The sequence below is a fragment of the Rhopilema esculentum genome, chromosome 10 (assembly GCF_057945365.1).
Source record: "Rhopilema esculentum isolate cy_ngs chromosome 10, ASM5794536v1, whole genome shotgun sequence".
Taxonomy (NCBI): domain Eukaryota; kingdom Metazoa; phylum Cnidaria; class Scyphozoa; order Rhizostomeae; family Rhizostomatidae; genus Rhopilema; species Rhopilema esculentum.
Genome location: NC_142824.1, coordinates 13183487 through 13206150, shown reverse-complemented (window position 1 = coordinate 13206150; position 22664 = coordinate 13183487). Strand labels below are relative to the sequence as shown.

The 22664-nt window shown below is 38.7% G+C and overlaps 10 protein-coding genes and 2 pseudogenes across 10 annotated transcripts; 5 read left to right on the top strand and 7 right to left on the bottom strand.

Annotated features, from left to right (window-relative positions):
- The first annotated feature begins 43 nt into the window (after positions 1-43).
- LOC148959359 (histone H3) lies at positions 44-530 on the top strand. Its single transcript, XM_089110694.1, has one exon. The coding sequence runs from the start codon at positions 87-89 to the stop codon at positions 495-497; it is 411 nt and encodes a 136-aa protein (XP_088966820.1). The 5' UTR covers positions 44-86; the 3' UTR covers positions 498-530.
- Positions 531-2203: 1673 nt separating this feature from the next.
- Positions 2204-2961, bottom strand: LOC148959358 (uncharacterized). Its single transcript, XM_089110693.1, has one exon. It carries the CDS (start codon positions 2892-2894, stop codon positions 2271-2273), a length of 624 nt encoding a protein of 207 aa, XP_088966819.1. The 5' UTR covers positions 2895-2961; the 3' UTR covers positions 2204-2270.
- Positions 2962-5652: 2691 nt separating this feature from the next.
- Positions 5653-6224, bottom strand: LOC148959357 (histone H2B pseudogene; annotated as a pseudogene).
- Positions 6225-6420: 196 nt separating this feature from the next.
- LOC148959356 (histone H2A) lies at positions 6421-6865 on the top strand. Its single transcript, XM_089110465.1, has one exon. The coding sequence runs from the start codon at positions 6482-6484 to the stop codon at positions 6863-6865; it is 384 nt and encodes a 127-aa protein (XP_088966591.1). The 5' UTR covers positions 6421-6481.
- A 1347-nt stretch (positions 6866-8212) lies between these two features.
- On the bottom strand, positions 8213-8808 carry LOC148959355 (histone H4). The gene has a single exon (XM_089110548.1). It carries the CDS (start codon positions 8726-8728, stop codon positions 8417-8419), a length of 312 nt encoding a protein of 103 aa, XP_088966674.1. The 5' UTR covers positions 8729-8808; the 3' UTR covers positions 8213-8416.
- A 1168-nt stretch (positions 8809-9976) lies between these two features.
- On the top strand, positions 9977-11355 carry LOC148959354 (histone H3). The gene has a single exon (XM_089110752.1). The coding sequence runs from the start codon at positions 10069-10071 to the stop codon at positions 10477-10479; it is 411 nt and encodes a 136-aa protein (XP_088966878.1). The 5' UTR covers positions 9977-10068; the 3' UTR covers positions 10480-11355.
- Positions 11356-12185: 830 nt separating this feature from the next.
- LOC135687852 (uncharacterized) lies at positions 12186-12943 on the bottom strand. Its single transcript, XM_089110513.1, has one exon. It carries the CDS (start codon positions 12874-12876, stop codon positions 12253-12255), a length of 624 nt encoding a protein of 207 aa, XP_088966639.1. The 5' UTR covers positions 12877-12943; the 3' UTR covers positions 12186-12252.
- A 2691-nt stretch (positions 12944-15634) lies between these two features.
- LOC148959353 (histone H2B pseudogene) lies at positions 15635-16206 on the bottom strand (annotated as a pseudogene).
- Positions 16207-16402: 196 nt separating this feature from the next.
- LOC148959352 (histone H2A) lies at positions 16403-16847 on the top strand. Its single transcript, XM_089110461.1, has one exon. It carries the CDS (start codon positions 16464-16466, stop codon positions 16845-16847), a length of 384 nt encoding a protein of 127 aa, XP_088966587.1. The 5' UTR covers positions 16403-16463.
- Positions 16848-18493: 1646 nt separating this feature from the next.
- On the bottom strand, positions 18494-18955 carry LOC148959351 (histone H4). The gene has a single exon (XM_089110518.1). The coding sequence runs from the start codon at positions 18887-18889 to the stop codon at positions 18578-18580; it is 312 nt and encodes a 103-aa protein (XP_088966644.1). The 5' UTR covers positions 18890-18955; the 3' UTR covers positions 18494-18577.
- A 512-nt stretch (positions 18956-19467) lies between these two features.
- LOC148959350 (histone H3) lies at positions 19468-20431 on the top strand. Its single transcript, XM_089110743.1, has one exon. It carries the CDS (start codon positions 19570-19572, stop codon positions 19978-19980), a length of 411 nt encoding a protein of 136 aa, XP_088966869.1. The 5' UTR covers positions 19468-19569; the 3' UTR covers positions 19981-20431.
- A 1149-nt stretch (positions 20432-21580) lies between these two features.
- LOC135685021 (uncharacterized) lies at positions 21581-22468 on the bottom strand. The gene has a single exon (XM_089110515.1). It carries the CDS (start codon positions 22368-22370, stop codon positions 21747-21749), a length of 624 nt encoding a protein of 207 aa, XP_088966641.1. The 5' UTR covers positions 22371-22468; the 3' UTR covers positions 21581-21746.
- Between the last annotated feature and the right edge of the window lie 196 nt (positions 22469-22664).

The window sequence follows — 22664 nt, the reverse complement described above, 5'->3', positions numbered from 1 at the left end:
CGTTGTTCCTAGCTGGAAGGTAGTACCGTCATCGCTCAGTCACCTTATTTCGTCCGCCCTTATTGAAATTTCTTCGTAGTGTCAAAATGGCTCGTACAAAGCAAACTGCAAGGAAATCAACTGGAGGAAAAGCTCCTCGCAAACAACTGGCCACCAAGGCTGCACGAAAGAGTGCCCCAGCAACTGGAGGTGTAAAAAAGCCACACAGATACAGGCCCGGAACAGTTGCTCTGAGAGAAATTCGTAGATACCAGAAGTCGACCGAGTTGTTGATCAGGAAACTGCCCTTCCAAAGACTCGTCCGAGAAATTGCCCAAGACTTCAAGACAGATCTGCGCTTTCAGAGCTCGGCGGTGATGGCCCTCCAAGAGGCATCTGAAGCTTACCTAGTTGGACTGTTTGAAGACACCAACTTGTGCGCCATTCATGCCAAACGTGTTACCATTATGCCAAAGGACATACAACTGGCCAGAAGGATTCGTGGAGAGAGAGCTTAATTCAACAAGCAAATTTCATCTTTGTCGATGAATTCTTTGAAAAAACGGTTTTTTTAAAAACCACCATAGACACCAGAGATTATATTTCCCCAACCATAATACACACGACGTGGTCGACTCAGATCAGTTCAGTTCATATCTACATGTACTTTTAAAACTAACATGTAATATTAAGTTACATTGGTACATGCAAATAAATTACATTAGTAGTTTACTTACAAATAATTTACATTTACAAATAATTTAATCTACTGGTAGTTACGTTGTCACAAACTACCAGTAGTTAGTTGGTCATGTACTCTGTAGAATGGGAAAAATGAATCACTTTTTCATAGTGCTAGACTGAATTCAAGAGCATACAATTTATATCATGTGCACAATATTTTCAATTTGTGCTAAGCCCACAATGTAATACATATGTATGTATTTAAAATGTTGAGGTCACAATAAATATGACATATCATTTACTCTATCTTATTCTGAATTTAAAAACCATTAGGAATTATTATACAACTGCTGGCAAATTTATTTCATGACAATCTTTTTAGTCACCAAATATATGGTTTTTTCAGTCTTACCAAAATACCCCAATATATTGTGGGTTTGCCCCAAATGTTCAGCCACTGCAAGTGTCAGTATTGGATTTCAACATGTGTAAGGGAAAAACATTAGTTATAAAGTATCATTTGCTCATTTCCAGGCAATTTTTATTACAGTGTGCCAATCATAGAAATCTTAGCTACATCAACCATTAAATGTTTACATTGTATGACACACTCCTATACTCTCTACTTGATTCATATCACAATCAACCTCAAAATTTCAGCAATTTAGGGTACTGAACATATTGCTTGTTTGTAAATTGTAAATAAACTCTGATTGTAAAAGTAAGCTTTCAAATTTTCTTCAAAAGCAACCCAACAGGTAACCACAAGCTGGTTTCACAAGAATAGACTAAATCTTCAATCAACATGCTTATGATTAAGGTCATTACCCATCAAGAACCCCTTCTGTCTAACAATTCTTGATATAAGTTTGGCTGCAAAGAGGGCAATTGTTATTTCAGTTTTAATTTCTCTAGACAGTGTAAGATAAGATGATAAATTCGATTTCTGCTAACCTACATGATACTGTGTACTTGCAATTTTGTTCTCAATATAATTTACTAATAATGAGATGATGAATCCTTAGACCTACTTTGTAAATATTGAAGCTTGCATACTTCATCACCAAAAATATTTGATATATTCATGTGTTGTCTTTATTCTTTTTTATGCTGATCATAGTCACATAGCACATCAAGGACCTATACTGTCAAACTAGTCTTGAAATTACTTTGGATGTAAACTGGCAATTGTTATTACAAATGGCATTCTTAAAAGCTACTAATAATACTGTAAAAATATGAGTTGCTCCAGACTTTGCAGAAAAATTTTGTATCTTCTGCTAATTTTATGATAGTGTACAGTGGCAATTGTGCTTTCAAAATAGTTTACTATGCACATAACTTTAGGTGAAATGATAAATCCTGCTACCTATTTTGTAAATCATTTTGATGAAGGTACATCATAAAGAAAAAAGTGACAAATGCAGGTGACTGTGGGCCCACCAGCCTTGAAAACTCTACATTTAATTTCATGATATCAATGCAGCCGTCGTCAAGGCTAATCAAGAACCGATGACCGACTTTTTGGTAGCTTTTAAAAAAGCTGTTTGTTTATATGGTAAACCAGGTGGTAAGTGGGAATCATGGCCCTCCTCCACTGATGCCATCTACTTCTTTGACTTTGCAGCCTTTACTTTCTTCCCAGCCGGTGACTTTGCTGTCTTTTTGCTAGCAGCCTTTTTGGGTTTGCTCTTACCAGCAGCTGATGCCTTCTTACCAGCAGCTACTTTAGGCTTCTTTGCCACTTTGGCCTTGGGCTTCTTTGGTGACTTATTGGCTCCGCTGGCTTTCTTTGGTGTCGAGGCCTTCTTTTTTGCAGGGCTTTTCTTGACTGAAGTTGCAGCCTTCTTAGCAGTAGCCTTTTTCGCCGCTGCTGGCTTTTTCGCAACCTTCTTTGCTGCTGCTGGCTTTTTCACTGCTGCAGGCTTCTTGGCAGCGGCAGGCAGCTTGAACGAACCTGAAGCCCCTACCCCTTTCGTTTGGATGAGAGAGCCAGAAGCGACCAGTTTTTTCAAGGAGGCTTTCAGGTTTCTCTTCAGAGCGCTCTCATCACCGAGACCTTTGTAATTAGATTGTAAATACTTGGCAATTTTCTGTCGCGATGACCCATTTCGCTCCTTCAGAATTCTGATTGCTTCCGCGATCATGTCCTTATACGCAGGATGTGCGGCAGGCTTCTTGGGCGCTGCTGTCTTCTTCGCTTTCTTTGGTGATGTAGCAGACGAATCCATATCACTTTCGAACTAGTGCTCCAACAATAAAATGGTGTGCTACCTTCACAAAGATTCAAATTCAAAACAGCCTACCTTCCGTACGAACCTTTAAAGCACTTGCAGTTAGGCGCCAAAACACACGTGACCATCAAAATATTAGGCCAACATGGCTGTCAATTTTGTGCTTCTTGTCAAAACCTATTTGCCCGTCTACACCTAGCCGTGGCAAATACGATCTTGGCCGCATTCAAATCAGCAATATTATGGTATTTAGTTTTATTATTATTCTTTACCAAGGAGACTTTGGTGCCTATTGCAGCAAAATATTCGATATAAACTTGTATAGCTCAACATGCCATCAAACATTGTTTGATTATTTTCTTTTCCAGTCGTCATAAAACCTCCCAGTACACATGCAAGGGCAGGTTCAAAAGGTCCATTAATTGATCGAACCAGCAAATCGCCGTTACCTTTTGTGATGACTATAAAAACGCTTAAATTGGGCCGAATTTGACTGCAAGAAGCACAGCACAATTTTCCCTCAACAAGTTAAGTATTAATTTTTTAACCTTATGTTTGAAACATTGGGTAACGATGGAGGAAAAATTCCTATTCAAAAAGTTCCTTTAGAAAAGGAAGATGATTTATTTAAAGATTTAGTTTTCCGGCAATTTTTGTGTCAGTAATAAACTGTGAAAGCTCATGATGAAGGGCAGAGCGGGGGTGGGGGTAGGTAGAAAAACTGAAGAAAGAAGGCTTAGAAAATCTGCAAAGAAAACCAGACATCTTTTGAAATTTAGGACGAACAGACTCTATAATTCGCAAGAAGCAGCCTATTTATTACATTTTCTCTGGCTATACCAACTCTTACCGAGGTGATCAGCGTACACGTCAATATATGAGGGCTGCATGTAGCATGTTTTCAGAACGACCAGATTTGAAAGTGGCCAAAAGTACTTTGATTGAAGTAAGCTCGTAAAGAAAGATACATAATAGAAGATAATTTTTAGAAAAGAAAGAGAATTTTTAGCATAATAGAAGCATTAATTGACATAGTAAAGGTACTTAGTGATGTGCCACAAGCAAGAGTATACTGTACTGACTTCTAGTCAAGTTAATACCCTGGAGAGGCAGGAGGGACAGAGGGGGCAAGTAGCGCCGTTGAATATTCACTCCTAAGAAAATTAAATAAAGTTTTGTAGATAAATGATGACCAGCTTTGCCATTCTCATTATGTTGATTTCCATTAGAAATACAAAATATGGAAAAATCTCCTTTTTGCTGTCGGTCATCGATTACGGCAAATTTTTTTTCAGAAGAGGATAATAAACTTCAAACAGACAATCGAAGTCTTGCAGCCAGCCCCTTCTATTTATAACTGCCATGATATTTATAAAACCAAAAATTTCGAATAATGACAAGGCGATTTAATATCAACTTGCATGGACAATTTTGTCAACAGTATGCCTATGTTTGGAAGAGCTTTTGATTGCAAAAAACCCCAGCTGTATGGGTCGATGCAATGTTTGTACAGATCCCCCCGCCCTGTCAGCCCCGCAGCCCTAACAATTATTCGATTATGGTAGTGGAAAAAATTTTTGCAGCCGCCTCTGGCCAAGGGTGTAAGTCGTTTTTGAGAGTACTGGTCTAGGGAACTGCCTTTGAAAGTAGGAATTCCATCCTGACAACAACCCATTTTTGTTGAAAATAAACTAGTAAATGAAACTAACCGACCTTTCACATTCCTGAGTTCAAACCAACAATACTGAGATATCTGCTAAATCGAACATTCATTGGTTTGGTATAAGCTTATGGCCGGACAAATTGAAACTTGAATAATTAGAATGAAAACTTCAAAACTTTATATTATATTTAAACTTTATATATCTAATAGATCTGACAAAAGATACATAGCTTTTTGAGAAAATAGCTCTGTCTTTATTATTTTTACTTATAATATTTTCCATTTTTCATGCAAAATTTCTGAGGTAAAATTTAATAAACACCACATTAAAAAAGGACTAAATCAGAGATAACTATTGAAAGTCCACAATTGTAAAGAAACAAAGGAGAAAATTCATAATACATATTCAAAATAGAATGCATATTGAAAAGAAAACTTTCATAAACGCGCACCAGGAGTAATAAGCATTCACTGGCAGTGTTTTTAATATGGGCCTACTCGTTGGTGTAAGCCCGGGACAGGGGACTTGTGGGGGTATTCTAAATGTTATCGAAAAATAAGATATTTGGCAGATCGGATGGTGAAAAAAAAATTGCGAAAGGGATGTTTGGTTTATCTGAGTTTCGAATTTCCAATGAATAAATAGCATTTGCCATTGATTGGAATCATGCATTGAAAAATATTGCAGCATGTTAGGCTGGGGGTTCGTTCTATTTGGCGGGGCTTTCACCATATTGGAAACCAATGTGGGGGGTTTATTCGTGGCTTTACTGTTCATGAAAAACCAAGAGCCAATGTTAACAAATGACTGTTGAATGTAGAATATTTTAAGAAAATGTTTCATATTTGATATTTTCAGGAAATATTTCATATTTTGAAGGATGTCTTCAAAGAGATGTATTTTTTGAATGTTTACCTACAGAGTTATTAACTTTTTAAATGTGATACTGGATGAGGGGATGCTGATGAAAATGAGACTCCAACATGCATTAGCCTAAATGTTTTTAAAACTGGATAACTCGGTTGAATAAAGAAGCACAATGCTTATCGTGTGTGTCAAAGGTTTGGGCAACGAGATTGGTAAATTTGGTAGCATTTAAAAAAGCTGTTTGTTTTCTGGTTGTAGACGACGAGCGAGGATTGTCGTGTTCGTGCGTCCAGCAGTTTACTTGCTGCTTGTGTACTTGGTGACGGCTTTGGTGCCCTCGCTGACAGCATGCTTGGCAAGTTCACCGGGGAGGAGAAGCCTGACGGCGGTCTGGATTTCCCTCGAAGTGATCGTTGCCTTCTTGTTGTAGTGGGCGAGACGCGAGGCTTCTTGAGCAATCCTTTCGAAGATGTCGTTGACAAACGAGTTCATGATGCTCATGGCCTTGCTTGAAACGCCGGTATCGGGATGGACTTGCTTAAGTACCTTGTAGATGTAAATCGAGTAGCTCTCCTTGCGCTTTTTCGACCTCTTCTTATCTCCAGAGGCAGCCTTGCCCCCTTTCTTGCCAACTCCTGCTTTCTTCTCCCCCTTCTTGGCAACCTTTGGGGCCTGTTTTCCTCCTTTTGCTGGGGCGTCAGACATCTTGAAGAATGATTTTAAATTTGACTTTTCGAATTTCGAAAGGACCTTCGCTAGATAAAGCAGCAACACTGACTGTGACTGATCTAGTCTGATGTTTGTTGGCGCCAATGCAAGTTTTTACTATATTTGTGGGCAACTGGGTCGATTAGCTCGAAGGCCATGTGACACACGTCGATTCGCTGTCTCGTGTTCGCTTATTGTTCGCGGTCGATAGCGGGGGTGTTGATTGGTAGATCTCGAGTAAATGCCCTTTACAAATCGACCACTTCGGCGGGCAATCAGGCAGTTGCGAACAAAGTTGTTCATTCTACGGCAAGGCTTCATTTCGTTTTTCAATTTGAGTTAAACATGTCTGGACGCGGAAAAGGTGGAAAAGCTAAGGCCAAGGCAAGGTCGAGGACATCCAGAGCTGGTCTTCAGTTCCCAGTCGGACGTATCCATAGATTGTTGAGAAAGGGAAACTACGCTGAACGAGTTGGATCGGGGGCTCCCGTCTATCTTGCAGCCGTACTCGAGTATCTCTCGGCAGAAATCTTGGAGTTGGCTGGCAATGCCGCCAGGGACAACAAGAAGTCAAGAATCATCCCTCGACACTTGCAGCTTGCAATCAGAAACGACGAGGAGCTGAACAAATTGCTGAGTGGAGTGACCATTGCTCAAGGTGGTGTCCTGCCCAACATTCAGGCAGTACTCTTACCAAAGAAGACCGAGCAGAAGGCTCCAAAATCATAAAGCCTTGCTGGCTAGTGTTGTTGGCTGGCTTTACCAGTTCGTCGAACGAAAAACGGTTTTTTTAAAAACCACCACGAAAACTAACTTGGTGTACCTGCTTGTGACACACACGATACCTACCCACACCACACACTCTATATTGTTTATAGTATAGGCCCACTGCATTATGATGCTTTGAATTCATTCAAAGCTACTGACTGTTTAAGCAAGTAGTTTTAATCATTTTATCAATTAGTTTATGTTTCTTTTCTAGTGGTAGGGGTACACTAGCATCTCAATTAATCATGCTCAACAGATGAGCACAAAGAAACCATACCAAACATTCAATAACAATAATCAAGCAGTCAATCAATTGAACCAGCAGCAAGTAATCAATCTAGGGTTGATTGGTCCTAAGAAGCTATCCTTAAACAGGCTATCCTTACACAGTTGAACCAAGATGCAAGCAACAATTGATCAAGGTGAAACAACTTTTATTTAAGGGCAAATAATTATGGTTGAATATGAAAAAAGAATAGACAGAAAAGGAATTCTTTTCTTCAATTGATCAAGGTGAAACAACTTTTATTTAAGGGCAAATAATTATGGTTGAATATGAAAAAAGAATAGACAGAAAAGGAATTCTTTTCTTCAATTGATCAAGGTGAAAAAACTGTTATTTAGGGCAAATAATTATGGTTGAAAATGAAAATGAATAGACAGAAAAGGAATTCTTTTCTTCAATTGATCAAGGTGGAACAACTTTTATTTAGGGGCAAATAATTATGGTTGAAAATGAAAAAGAATAGACAGAAAAGGAATTATTTTCTTCAATTGATCAAGGTGAAACAGCTTTTATTTAAGGGCAAATAATTAAAGTTGAAAATAAAAAAAGAATAGGCAGAATTGGATCTCTTTTCTTGGCCTGTTGGTAATCTTCCTGGTTATATTTCTTGCTGATGGTCATTAAAACTGAATTGACAAAGGGCTGGGTTGATGGTAGTAAGGTAAAGATGTATGAATCTTTCGCTTGGTTTTATAATGATGATAATGTATCTCATATGTCAACATTTGTCAATGATCCACAAACACAACAATTATGAGAGAGGGATATGCACATTTTTACGGTGTCAAGTCAACGGGGGGTTTATCATTTATTTGTGTTCATGAAATGGAGATGTTTGGAACCTACCTTTCTGGTGAGGACATCTTGTAGACTTATTATTATTAATTTGGAGATGAGTTTGTTGGCATGCTCTTTCAAAAATCAACTTGATTGAGCTAGCTGCATCAATAGCATTTTACAAAGTCCTATTATTATTTAGTAAACATATTCCTGTTGGAGTTCAGTGCATTTTTGTGCGACTTGACATTATACCGGTCGATTTATTTAGTGGGATATTAATTTATTGATTCAGTACATTCAATTATGACTCGCTGTTAATCGTGTGCTGTCACAAGGCTTAAAACATTGGGCAACTTTGGCATTTTTGGTAGCTTTTAAAAAAGCTGTTTGTGTTGTTGGTGAGGACGAGTCACTCCAGTTGTCTATCCTGTAAACAGGACGACGACTTAACCGCCAAATCCGTACAGTGTTCGGCCCTGTCTCTTCAAAGCGTAGACGACATCCATGGCGGTGACAGTCTTTCGCTTGGCATGTTCTGTGTATGTGACTGCATCGCGAATGACGTTCTCGAGGAAAACCTTGAGAACACCTCGTGTCTCTTCGTAAATGAGGCCAGAGATTCTCTTTACTCCTCCACGACGAGCCAGTCGGCGAATGGCTGGCTTGGTGATGCCTTGAATGTTGTCACGAAGAATCTTTCGATGACGTTTAGCACCTCCTTTGCCAAGACCCTTTCCTCCTTTTCCTCTTCCAGACATGATTGTTGAAAGTTGTGTTGTACGACAGCGAGCGACAATGCACGAGGCGACTGATTTCAATCTGACTCAACCGGCAAATACATCCAGGAGCAACTGCGGACCTATTAGGAGCACTCTCTTTATACTGCCATCTTTCTTGATGGCGCCTTTTACTGCATAGGCAAACTATGTCCTAGCAGAAAAGGCGAGGAAAGGTACACTTACAAGACAATTTGCCTCTTGAAATATGTCAATTCAGTGTTTCATTTGACTGACTGCCAAAGAGAACTGGAAAACAGCCACTAAAAACAAACATTATTTACGTAAACTCTTGCTATTGTTGCCATCAACCAGGATAACAAACCTCCCCAAGTCAAAGAGACAGTAATTTGCAATTGCTTGAATCCCTTTTAATTTGCTTTTTCTGCTACCCTTTAGTTTTAAGAAATGGTATGAATCTTGTTCAGAAGATGCAATTGCAGCTCGCTCGAAACTTGGGATAATAAAGCAGCCAATGGGCGATGCATTCTTTGTCATTTCGCTTCTCCCGGGATGTCACGTGGCTTGCTCAAACATTTCAAATTGACCTCAAATGGCGCCGATTCGCAGCAGGGTTGCCAGTTTGGATTTTTCTAATCCAAATTCCAGAAATTTGGATTTATGAAAATTTGTTTGGCTTTCAAAATATGATTTGGATTTGGCCCAAAATTTGGCTTATTTTGGATTTATATGAAAAATTCTCAAAATTTTTCCGAACATTTGAATTTTTAAAAAATATTTCGGTTAACATCTGTTTCAATTTAATTGGATAACACCTTTTAGTCCATTTCTCTGAGACTTTCAGGTTTCTTTTTTAAGGTAGAACATGATGTGTGAAGTGATATAACATGTTTATCCCTGGTGCGATGAAATTATGTAAATGTGAATACTTTTATCGTCGCTGTTAAACAAGCTTCTGATGGATCACAAAACGCTTTTTGCAAGTTATGTCACTAAGCAATTGCTCCAAAAGCATCTAATCTGTCGAACCACGAGAAATCAGAAAGACATGCAAAGAATATGAATTCTATTAATTATACCTTATTTTTGAGAGCAATTCTCGGATAATTTTAAATTAACATTAATTTGCAAAATCTTTAGATGCCTCGTTTTCATTTCTTCGATTCTATTGTTCTAAAACCTCGTTTTCATATTTTGCTTAATTTGGATTTTTGACACACAAGATTTGGCTTTGGCCAATTTTGAGACCTGGCAACCCTGATTCGCAGATCGATTCGTTGTTCCTAGCTGGAAGGTAGTACCGTCATCGCTCAGTCACCTTATTTCGTTCGCCCTTATTGAAATTTCTTCGTAGTGTCAAAATGGCTCGTACAAAGCAAACTGCAAGGAAATCAACTGGAGGAAAAGCTCCTCGCAAACAACTGGCAACCAAGGCTGCACGAAAGAGTGCCCCAGCAACTGGAGGTGTAAAAAAGCCACACAGATACAGGCCCGGAACAGTTGCTCTGAGAGAAATTCGTAGATACCAGAAGTCGACCGAGTTGTTGATCAGGAAACTGCCCTTCCAAAGGCTCGTCCGAGAAATAGCACAAGACTTCAAGACAGATCTGCGCTTTCAGAGCTCGGCGGTGATGGCCCTCCAAGAGGCATCTGAAGCTTACCTAGTTGGACTGTTTGAAGACACCAACTTGTGCGCCATTCATGCCAAACGTGTTACCATTATGCCAAAGGACATACAACTGGCCAGAAGGATTCGTGGAGAGAGAGCTTAATTCAACAAGCAAATTTCATCTTTGTCGATGAATTCTTTGAAAAAAACGGTTTTTTTAAAAACCACCATAAACACCAGAGATTATATTTCCCCAACCTTAATACACACGACATGGTCGACTCAGATCAGTTCAGTTCATATTTACATGTACTTTTAAAACTAACATGTAATATTAAGTTACATTGGTACATGCAAATAAATTACATTAGTAGTTTACTTACAAATAATTTACATTTACAAATAATTTAATCTACTGGTAGTTACATTGTCACAAACTACCAGTAGTTAGTTGGTCATGTACTCTGTAGAATGGGAAAAATGAATCACTTTTTTATAGTGCTAGACTGAATTCAAGAGCATACAATTTATATCATGTGCACAATATCTTCAATTTGTGCCAAGCCCACAATGTAATACATATGTATGTATTTAAAATGTTGAGGTCACAATAAATATGACATATCATTTACTCTATCTTATTCTGAATTTAAAAACCATTAGGAATTATTATACAACTGCTGGCAAATTTATTTCATGACAATCTTTTTAGTCACCAAATATATGGTTTTTTCAGTGTTACCAAAATACCCCAATATATTGTGGGTTTGCCCCAAATGTTCAGCCACTGCAAGTGTCGGTATTGGATTTCAACATGTGTAAGGGAAAAACATTAGTTATAAAGTATCATTTGCTCATTTCCAGGCAATTTTTATTACAGTGTGCCAATCATAGAAATCTTAGCTACATCAACCATTAAATGTTTACATTGTATGACACACTCCTATACTCTCTACTTGATTCATATCACAATCAACCTCAAAATTTCAGCAATTTAGGGCACTGAACATATTGCTTGTTTGTAAATTGTAAATAAACTCTGATTGTAAAAGTAAGCTTTCAAATTTTCTTCAAAAGCAACCCAACAGGTAACCACAAGCTGGTTTCACAAGAATAGACTAAATCTTCAATCAACATGCTTATGATTAAGGTCATTACCCATCAAGAACCCCTTCTGTCTAACAATTCTTGATATAAGTTTGGCTGCAAAGAGGGCATTGTTATTTCAGTTTTAATTTCTCTAGACAGTGTAAGATAAGATGATAAATTCGATTTCTGCTAACCTACATGATACTGTGTACTTGCAATTTTGTTCTCAATATAATTTACTAATAATGAGATGATGAATCCTTAGACCTACTTTGTAAATATTGAAGCTTGCATACTTCATCACCAAAAATATTTGATATATTCATGTGTTGTCTTTATTCTTTTTTATGCTGATCATAGTCACATAGCACATCAAGGACCTATACTGTCAAACTAGTCTTGAAATTACTTTGGATGTAAACTGGCAATTGTTATTACAAATGGCATTCTTAAAAGCTACTAATAATACTGTAAAAATATGAGTTGCTCCAGACTTTGCAGAAAAATTTTGTATCTTCTGCTAATTTTATGATAGTGTACAGTGGCAATTGTGCTTTCAAAATAGTTTACTATGCACATAACTTTAGGTGAAATGATAAATCCTGCTACCTATTTTGTAAATCATTTTGATGAAGGTACATCATAAAGAAAAAAGTGACAAATGCAGGTGACTGTGGGCCCACCAGCCTTGAAAACTCTACATTTAATTTCATGATATCAATGCAGCCGTCGTCAAGGCTAATCAAGAACCGATGACCGACTTTTTGGTAGCTTTTAAAAAAGCTGTTTGTTTATATGGTAAACCAGGTGGTAAGTGGGAATCATGGCCCTCCTCCACTGATGCCATCTACTTCTTTGACTTTGCAGCCTTTACTTTCTTCCCAGCCGGTGACTTTGCTGTCTTTTTGCTAGCAGCCTTTTTGGGTTTGCTCTTACCAGCAGCTGATGCCTTCTTACCAGCAGCTACTTTAGGCTTCTTTGCCACTTTGGCCTTGGGCTTCTTTGGTGACTTATTGGCTCCGCTGGCTTTCTTTGGTGTCGAGGCCTTCTTTTTTGCAGGGCTTTTCTTGACTGAAGTTGCAGCCTTCTTAGCAGTAGCCTTTTTCGCCGCTGCTGGCTTTTTCGCAACCTTCTTTGCTGCTGCTGGCTTTTTCACTGCTGCAGGCTTCTTGGCAGCGGCAGGCAGCTTGAACGAACCTGAAGCCCCTACCCCTTTCGTTTGGATGAGAGAGCCAGAAGCGACCAGTTTTTTCAAGGAGGCTTTCAGGTTTCTCTTCAGAGCGCTCTCATCACCGAGACCTTTGTAATTAGATTGTAAATACTTGGCAATTTTCTGTCGCGATGACCCATTTCGCTCCTTCAGAATTCTGATTGCTTCCGCGATCATGTCCTTATACGCAGGATGTGCGGCAGGCTTCTTGGGCGCTGCTGTCTTCTTCGCTTTCTTTGGTGATGTAGCAGACGAATCCATATCACTTTCGAACTAGTGCTCCAACAATAAAATGGTGTGCTACCTTCACAAAGATTCAAATTCAAAACAGCCTACCTTCCGTACGAACCTTTAAAGCACTTGCAGTTAGGCGCCAAAACACACGTGACCATCAAAATATTAGGCCAACATGGCTGTCAATTTTGTGCTTCTTGTCAAAACCTATTTGCCCGTCTACACCTAGCCGTGGCAAATACGATCTTGGCCGCATTCAAATCAGCAATATTATGGTATTTAGTTTTATTATTATTCTTTACCAAGGAGACTTTGGTGCCTATTGCAGCAAAATATTCGATATAAACTTGTATAGCTCAACATGCCATCAAACATTGTTTGATTATTTTCTTTTCCAGTCGTCATAAAACCTCCCAGTACACATGCAAGGGCAGGTTCAAAAGGTCCATTAATTGATCGAACCAGCAAATCGCCGTTACCTTTTGTGATGACTATAAAAACGCTTAAATTGGGCCGAATTTGACTGCAAGAAGCACAGCACAATTTTCCCTCAACAAGTTAAGTATTAATTTTTTAACCTTATGTTTGAAACATTGGGTAACGATGGAGGAAAAATTCCTATTCAAAAAGTTCCTTTAGAAAAGGAAGATGATTTATTTAAAGATTTAGTTTTCCGGCAATTTTTGTGTCAGTAATAAACTGTGAAAGCTCATGATGAAGGGCAGAGCGGGGGTGGGGGTAGGTAGAAAAACTGAAGAAAGAAGGCTTAGAAAATCTGCAAAGAAAACCAGACATCTTTTGAAATTTAGGACGAACAGACTCTATAATTCGCAAGAAGCAGCCTATTTATTACATTTTCTCTGGCTATACCAACTCTTACCGAGGTGATCAGCGTACACGTCAATATATGAGGGCTGCATGTAGCATGTTTTCAGAACGACCAGATTTGAAAGTGGCCAAAAGTACTTTGATTGAAGTAAGCTCGTAAAGAAAGATACATAATAGAAGATAATTTTTAGAAAAGAAAGAGAATTTTTAGCATAATAGAAGCATTAATTGACATAGTAAAGGTACTTAGTGATGTGCCACAAGCAAGAGTATACTGTACTGACTTCTAGTCAAGTTAATACCCTGGAGAGGCAGGAGGGACAGAGGGGGCAAGTAGCGCCGTTGAATATTCACTCCTAAGAAAATTAAATAAAGTTTTGTAGATAAATGATGACCAGCTTTGCCATTCTCATTATGTTGATTTCCATTAGAAATACAAAATATGGAAAAATCTCCTTTTTGCTGTCGGTCATCGATTACGGCAAATTTTTTTTCAGAAGAGGATAATAAACTTCAAACAGACAATCGAAGTCTTGCAGCCAGCCCCTTCTATTTATAACTGCCATGATATTTATAAAACCAAAAATTTCGAATAACGACAAGGCGATTTAATATCAACTTGCATGGACAATTTTGTCAACAGTATGCCTATGTTTGGAAGAGCTTTTGATTGCAAAAAACCCCAGCTGTATGGGTCGATGCAATGTTTGTACAGATCCCCCCGCCCTGTCAGCCCCGCAGCCCTAACAATTATTCGATTATGGTAGTGGAAAAAATTTTTGCAGCCGCCTCTGGCCAAGGGTGTAAGTCGTTTTTGAGAGTACTGGTCTAGGGAACTGCCTTTGAAAGTAGGAATTCCATCCTGACAACAACCCATTTTTGTTGAAAATAAACTAGTAAATGAAACTAACCGACCTTTCACATTCCTGAGTTCAAACCAACAATACTGAGATATCTGCTAAATCGAACATTCATTGGTTTGGTATAAGCTTATGGCCGGACAAATTGAAACTTGAATAATTAGAATGAAAACTTCAAAACTTTATATTATATTTAAACTTTATATATCTAATAGATCTGACAAAAGATACATAGCTTTTTGAGAAAATAGCTCTGTCTTTATTATTTTTACTTATAATATTTTCCATTTTTCATGCAAAATTTCTGAGGTAAAATTTAATAAACACCACATTAAAAAAGGACTAAATCAGAGATAACTATTGAAAGTCCACAATTGTAAAGAAACAAAGGAGAAAATTCATAATACATATTCAAAATAGAATGCATATTGAAAAGAAAACTTTCATAAACGCGCACCAGGAGTAATAAGCATTCACTGGCAGTGTTTTTAATATGGGCCTACTCGTTGGTGTAAGCCCGGGACAGGGGACTTGTGGGGGTATTCTAAATGTTATCGAAAAATAAGATATTTGGCAGATCGGATGGTGAAAAAAAAATTGCGAAAGGGATGTTTGGTTTATCTGAGTTTCGAATTTCCAATGAATAAATAGCATTTGCCATTGATTGGAATCATGCATTGAAAAATATTGCAGCATGTTAGGCTGGGGGTTCGTTCTATTTGGCGGGGCTTTCACCATATTGGAAACCAATGTGGGGGGTTTATTCGTGGCTTTACTGTTCATGAAAAACCAAGAGCCAATGTTAACAAATGACTGTTGAATGTAGAATATTTTAAGAAAATGTTTCATATTTGATATTTTCAGGAAATATTTCATATTTTGAAGGATGTCTTCAAAGAGATGTATTTTTTGAATGTTTACCTACAGAGTTATTAACTTTTTAAATGTGATACTGGATGAGGGGATGCTGATGAAAATGAGACTCCAACATGCATTAGCCTAAATGTTTTTAAAACTGGATAACTCGGTTGAATAAAGAAGCACAATGCTTATCGTGTGTGTCAAAGGTTTGGGCAACGAGATTGGTAAATTTGGTAGCATTTAAAAAAGCTGTTTGTTTTCTGGTTGTAGACGACGAGCGAGGATTGTCGTGTTCGTGCGTCCAGCAGTTTACTTGCTGCTTGTGTACTTGGTGACGGCTTTGGTGCCCTCGCTGACAGCATGCTTGGCAAGTTCACCGGGGAGGAGAAGCCTGACGGCGGTCTGGATTTCCCTCGAAGTGATCGTTGCCTTCTTGTTGTAGTGGGCGAGACGCGAGGCTTCTTGAGCAATCCTTTCGAAGATGTCGTTGACAAACGAGTTCATGATGCTCATGGCCTTGCTTGAAACGCCGGTATCGGGATGGACTTGCTTAAGTACCTTGTAGATGTAAATCGAGTAGCTCTCCTTGCGCTTTTTCGACCTCTTCTTATCTCCAGAGGCAGCCTTGCCCCCTTTCTTGCCAACTCCTGCTTTCTTCTCCCCCTTCTTGGCAACCTTTGGGGCCTGTTTTCCTCCTTTTGCTGGGGCGTCAGACATCTTGAAGAATGATTTTAAATTTGACTTTTCGAATTTCGAAAGGACCTTCGCTAGATAAAGCAGCAACACTGACTGTGACTGATCTAGTCTGATGTTTGTTGGCGCCAATGCAAGTTTTTACTATATTTGTGGGCAACTGGGTCGATTAGCTCGAAGGCCATGTGACACACGTCGATTCGCTGTCTCGTGTTCGCTTATTGTTCGCGGTCGATAGCGGGGGTGTTGATTGGTAGATCTCGAGTAAATGCCCTTTACAAATCGACCACTTCGGCGGGCAATCAGGCAGTTGCGAACAAAGTTGTTCATTCTACGGCAAGGCTTCATTTCGTTTTTCAATTTGAGTTAAACATGTCTGGACGCGGAAAAGGTGGAAAAGCTAAGGCCAAGGCAAGGTCGAGGACATCCAGAGCTGGTCTTCAGTTCCCAGTCGGACGTATCCATAGATTGTTGAGAAAGGGAAACTACGCTGAACGAGTTGGATCGGGGGCTCCCGTCTATCTTGCAGCCGTACTCGAGTATCTCTCGGCAGAAATCTTGGAGTTGGCTGGCAATGCCGCCAGGGACAACAAGAAGTCAAGAATCATCCCTCGACACTTGCAGCTTGCAATCAGAAACGACGAGGAGCTGAACAAATTGCTGAGTGGAGTGACCATTGCTCAAGGTGGTGTCCTGCCCAACATTCAGGCAGTACTCTTACCAAAGAAGACCGAGCAGAAGGCTCCAAAATCATAAAGCCTTGCTGGCTAGTGTTGTTGGCTGGCTTTACCAGTTCGTCGAACGAAAAACGGTTTTTTTAAAAACCACCACGAAAACTAACTTGGTGTACCTGCTTGTGACACACACGATACCTACCCACACCACACACTCTATATTGTTTATAGTATAGGCCCACTGCATTATGATGCTTTGAATTCATTCAAAGCTACTGACTGTTTAAGCAAGTAGTTTTAATCATTTTATCAATTAGTTTATGTTTCTTTTCTAGTGGTAGGGGTACACTAGCATCTCAATTAATCATGCTCAACAGATGAGCACAAAGAAACCATACCAAACATTCAATAACAATAATCAAGCAGTCAATCAATTGAACCAGCAGCAAGTAATCAATCTAGGGTTGATTGGTCCTAAGAAGCTATCCTTAAACAGGCTATCCTTACACAGTTGAACCAAGATGCAAGCAACAATTGATCAAGGTGAAACAACTTTTATTTAAGGGCAAATAATTATGGTTGAATATGAAAAAAGAATAGACAGAAAAGGAATTCTTTTCTTCAATTGATCAAGGTGGAACAACTGTTATTTAAGGGCAAATATTTATGGTTGAAAATGAAAATGAATAGACAGAAAAGGATTATTTTCTTCAATTGATCAAGGTGAAACAACTTTTATTTAAGGGCAAATAATTATGGTTGAAAATGAAAATGAATAGACAGAAAAGGAATTATTTTCTTCAATTGATCAAGGTGAAACAACTTTTATTTAAGGGCAAATAATTATGGTTGAAAATAAAAATGAATAGACAGAAAAGGAATTATTTTCTTCAATTGATCAAGGTGAAACAACTTTTATTTAAGGGCAAATAATTATAGTTGAAAATAAAAAAAGTATAGACAGAAAAGGAATTAATTTCTTCAATTGATCAAGGTGGAACAACTTTTATTTAGGGGCAAATAATTATGGTTGAAAATGAAAAAGAATAGACAGAAAAGGAATTATTTTCTTCAATTGATCAAGGTGAAACAACTTTTATTTAAGGGCAAATAATTAAAGTTGAAAATAAAAAAAGAATAGACAGAATTGGATCTCTTTTCGTGGCCTGTTGGTAATCTTCCTGGTTATATTTCTTGCTGATGGTCATTAAAACTGAATTGACAAAGGGCTGGGTTGATGGTAGTAAGGTAAAGATGTATGAATCTTTCGCTTGGTTTTATAATGATGATAATGTATATGTCAACATTTGTCAATGATCCACAAACACAACAATTATGAGAGAGGGATATGCACATTACTACTGTATGTCAAGTCAACGAGGGGTTCATCATCTATTTGTGTTCATGAAATGGAGATGTTTGGAACCTACCTTTCTGGTGAGGACATCTTGTAGACTTATTATTATTAATTTGGAGATGAGTTTGTTGGCATGCTCTTTCAAAAATCAACTTGATTGAGCTAGCTGCATCAATAGCATTTTACAAAGTCCTATTATTATTTAGTAAACATATTCCTGTTGGACTTCAGTGCATTTTTGTGCGACTTGACATTATACCGGTCGATTTATTTAGTGGGATATTAATTTATTGATTCAGTACATTCAATTATGACTCGCTGTTAATCGTGTGCTGTCACAAGGCTTAAAACAATGGGCAACTTTGGCATTTTTGGTAGCTTTTAAAAAAGCTGTTTGTGTTGTTGGTGAGGACGAGTCACTCCAGTTGTCTATCCTGTAAACAGGACGACGCAACTTAACCGCCAAATCCGTACAGTGTTCGACCCTGTCTCTTCAAAGCGTAGACGACATCCATGGCAGTGACAGTCTTTCGCTTGGCATGTTCTGTGTATGTGACTGCATCGCGAATGACGTTCTCGAGGAAAACCTTGAGAACACCTCGTGTCTCTTCGTAAATGAGGCCAGAGATTCTCTTTACTCCTCCACGACGAGCCAATCGGCGAATGGCTGGCTTGGTGATGCCTTGAATGTTGTCACGAAGAATCTTTCGATGACGTTTAGCACCTCCTTTGCCAAGACCCTTTCCTCCTTTTCCTCTTCCAGACATGATTGTTGAAAGTTGTGTTGTACGACAGCGAGCGACAATGCACGAGGCGACTGATTTCAATCTGACTCAACCGGCAAATACATACAGGAGCAACTGCGGACCTATTAGGAGCACGCTCTTTATACTGCCATCTTTCTTGATGGCGCCTTTACTGCATAAGCAAACTATGTCCTAGCAGAAAAGGCGAGGGCAGGTACACTTACAAGACAATTTGCCTCTTGAAATATGTCAATTCAGTGTTTTATTTGACTGACTGCCAAAGAGAACTGGAAAACAGCCACTAAAAACAAACATTATTTACGTAAACTCTTGCTATTGTTGCCATCAACCAGGATAACAAACCTCCCCAAGTCAAAGAGATAGGAATTTGCAATTGCTTGAATCCCTTTGAATTTGCTTTTTCTGCTTCCCTTTAGTTTTAAGAAATGGTATGAATCTTGTTCAGAAGATGCAATTGCAGCTCGCTCGAAACTTGGGATAATAAAGCAGCCAATGGGCGATGCATTCTTTGTCATTTCGCTTCTCCCGGCATGTCACGTGGCTTGCTCAAACATTTCAAATTGACCTCAAATGGCGCCGATTCGCAGATTGATTCGTTGTTCCTAGCTGGAAGGTAGTACCGTCATCGCTCAGTCACCTTATTTCGTTCGCCCTTATTGAAATTTCTTCGTAGTGTCAAAATGGCTCGTACAAAGCAAACTGCAAGGAAATCAACTGGAGGAAAAGCTCCTCGCAAACAACTGGCCACCAAGGCTGCACGAAAGAGTGCCCCAGCAACTGGAGGTGTAAAAAAGCCACACAGATACAGGCCCGGAACAGTTGCTCTGAGAGAAATTCGTAGATACCAGAAGTCGACCGAGTTGTTGATCAGGAAACTGCCCTTCCAAAGACTCGTCCGAGAAATTGCCCAAGACTTCAAGACAGATCTGCGCTTTCAGAGCTCGGCGGTGATGGCCCTCCAAGAGGCATCTGAAGCTTACCTAGTTGGACTGTTTGAAGACACCAACTTGTGCGCCATTCATGCCAAACGTGTTACCATTATGCCAAAGGACATACAACTGGCCAGAAGGATTCGTGGAGAGAGAGCTTAATTCAACAAGCAAATTTCATCTTTGTCGATGAATTCTTTGAAAAAACGGTTTTTTTAAAAACCACCATAGACACCAGAGATTATATTTCCCCAACCATAATACACACGACATGGTCGACTCAGATCAGTTCAGTTCATATCTACATGTACTTTTAAAACTAACATGTAATATTAAGTTACATTGGTACATGCAAATAAATTACATTAGTAGTTTACTTACAAATAATTTACATTTACAAATAATTTAATCTACTGGTAGTTACGTTGTCACAAACTACCAGTAGTTAGTTGGTCATGTACTCTGTAGAATGGGAAAAATGAATCACTTTTTCATAGTGCTAGACTGAATTCAAGAGCATACAATTTATATCATGTGCACAATATTTTCAATTTGTGCTAAGCCCACAATGTAATACATATGTATGTATTTAAAATGTTGAGGTCACAATAAATATGACATATCATTTACTCTATCTTATTCTGAATTTAAAAACCATTAGGAATTATTATACAACTGCTGGCAAATTTATTTCATGACAATCTTTTTAGTCACCAAATATATGGTTTTTTCAGTCTTACCAAAATACCCCAATATATTGTGGGTTTGCCCCAAATGTTCAGCCACTGCAAGTGTCAGTATTGGATTTCAACATGTGTAAGGGAAAAACATTAGTTATAAAGTATCATTTGCTCATTTCCAGGCAATTTTTATTACAGTGTGCCAATCATAGAAATCTTAGCTACATCAACCATTAAATGTTTACATTGTATGACACACTCCTATACTCTCTACTTGATTCATATCACAATCAACCTCAAAATTTCAGCAATTTAGGGCACTGAACATATTGCTTGCATTCAAAAAATAAACTCTGATTGTAAAAGTAAGCTTTAAAATTTTCTTCAAAAGCAACCCAACAGGTAACCACAAGCTGGCTTCACAAGAATAGACTAAATCTTCAATCAACATGCTTATGATTAAGGTCATTACCCATCAAGAACCCCTTCTGTCTAACAATTCTTGATATAAGTTTGGCTGCAAAGAGGGCAATTGTTATTTCAGTTTTAATTTCTCTAGACAGTGTAAGATAAGATGATAAATTCGATTTCTGCTAACCTACATGATACTGTGTACTTGCAATTTTGTTCTCAATATAATTTACTAATAATGAGATGATGAATCCTTAGATCTACTTTGTAAATATTGAAGCTTGCATACTTCATCACCAAAAATATTTGATATATTCATGTGTTGTCTTTATTCTTTTTTATGCTGATCATAGTCACATAGCACATCAAGGACCTATACTGTCAAACTAGTCTTGAAATTACTTTGGATGTAAACTGGCAATTGTTATTACAAATGGCATTCTTAAAAGCTACTAATAATACTGTAAAAATATGAGTTGCTCCAGACTTTGCAGAAAAAATGTGTATCTTCTGCTAATTTTATGATAGTGTACAGTGGCAATTGTGCTTTCAAAATAGTTTACTATGCACATAACTTTAGGTGAAATGATAAATCCTGTCACCTATTTTGTAAATCATTTTGATGAAGGTACATCATAAAGAAAAAAGTGACAAATGCAGGTGACTGTGGGCCCACCAGCCTTGAAAACTCTACATTTAATTTCATGATATCAATGCAGCCGTCAAGGCTAATCAAGAACCGATGACCGACTTTTTGGTAGCTTTTAAAAAAGCTGTTTGTTTATATGGTAAACCAGGTGGTAAGTGGGAATCATGGCCCTCCTCCACTGATGCCATCTACTTCTTTGACTTTGCAGCCTTTACTTTCTTCCCAGCCGGTGACTTTGCTGTCTTTTTGCTGGCAGCCTTTTTGGGTTTGCTCTTACCAGCAGCTGATGCCTTCTTACCAGCAGCTACTTTAGGCTTCTTTGCCACTTTGGCCTTGGGCTTCTTTGGTGACTTATTGGCTCCGCTGGCTTTCTTTGGTGTCGAGGCCTTCTTTTTTGCAGGGCTTTTCTTGACTGAAGTTGCAGCCTTCTTAGCAGTAGCCTTTTTCGCCGCTGCTGGCTTTTTCGCAACCTTCTTTGCTGCTGCTGGCTTTTTCACTGCTGCAGGCTTCTTGGCAGCGGCAGGCAGCTTGAACGAACCTGAAGCCCCTACCCCTTTCGTTTGGATGAGAGAGCCAGAAGCGACCAGTTTTTTCAAGGAGGCTTTCAGGTTTCTCTTCAGAGCGCTCTCATCACCGAGACCTTTGTAATTAGATTGTAAATACTTGGCAATTTTCTGTCGCGATGACCCATTTCGCTCCTTCAGAATTCTGATTGCTTCCGCGATCATGTCCTTATACGCAGGATGTGCGGCAGGCTTCTTGGGCGCTGCTGTCTTCTTCGCCTTCTTTGGTGATGTAGCAGACGAATCCATATCACTTTCGAACTAGTGCTCCAACAATAAAATGGTGTGCGACCTTCACAAAGATTCAAATTCAAAACAGCCTACCTTCCGTACGAACCTTTAAAGCACTTGCAGTTAGGCGCCAAAACACACGTGACCTTCAAAATATTAGGCCAACATGGCTGTCAATTTTGTGCTTCTTGTCAAAACCTATTTGCCCGTCTACACCTAGCAGTGGCAAATACGATCTTGGCCGCATTCAAATCAGCAATATTATGGTATTTAGTTTCATTATTATTCTTTGCCAAGGAGACTTTGGTGCCT

What these genes read in the sequence shown, in the direction of transcription:
- LOC148959359 (XM_089110694.1), top strand. Translation starts at nt 87, where the DNA reads ATGGCTCGTACAAAGCAAACTGCAAGGAAATCAACTGGAGGAAAAGCT.
- LOC148959358 (XM_089110693.1), bottom strand. Translation starts at nt 2,894, where the DNA reads ATGGATTCGTCTGCTACATCACCAAAGAAAGCGAAGAAGACAGCAGCG.
- LOC148959356 (XM_089110465.1), top strand. Translation starts at nt 6,482, where the DNA reads ATGTCTGGACGCGGAAAAGGTGGAAAAGCTAAGGCCAAGGCAAGGTCG.
- LOC148959355 (XM_089110548.1), bottom strand. Translation starts at nt 8,728, where the DNA reads ATGTCTGGAAGAGGAAAAGGAGGAAAGGGTCTTGGCAAAGGAGGTGCT.
- LOC148959354 (XM_089110752.1), top strand. Translation starts at nt 10,069, where the DNA reads ATGGCTCGTACAAAGCAAACTGCAAGGAAATCAACTGGAGGAAAAGCT.
- LOC135687852 (XM_089110513.1), bottom strand. Translation starts at nt 12,876, where the DNA reads ATGGATTCGTCTGCTACATCACCAAAGAAAGCGAAGAAGACAGCAGCG.
- LOC148959352 (XM_089110461.1), top strand. Translation starts at nt 16,464, where the DNA reads ATGTCTGGACGCGGAAAAGGTGGAAAAGCTAAGGCCAAGGCAAGGTCG.
- LOC148959351 (XM_089110518.1), bottom strand. Translation starts at nt 18,889, where the DNA reads ATGTCTGGAAGAGGAAAAGGAGGAAAGGGTCTTGGCAAAGGAGGTGCT.
- LOC148959350 (XM_089110743.1), top strand. Translation starts at nt 19,570, where the DNA reads ATGGCTCGTACAAAGCAAACTGCAAGGAAATCAACTGGAGGAAAAGCT.
- LOC135685021 (XM_089110515.1), bottom strand. Translation starts at nt 22,370, where the DNA reads ATGGATTCGTCTGCTACATCACCAAAGAAGGCGAAGAAGACAGCAGCG.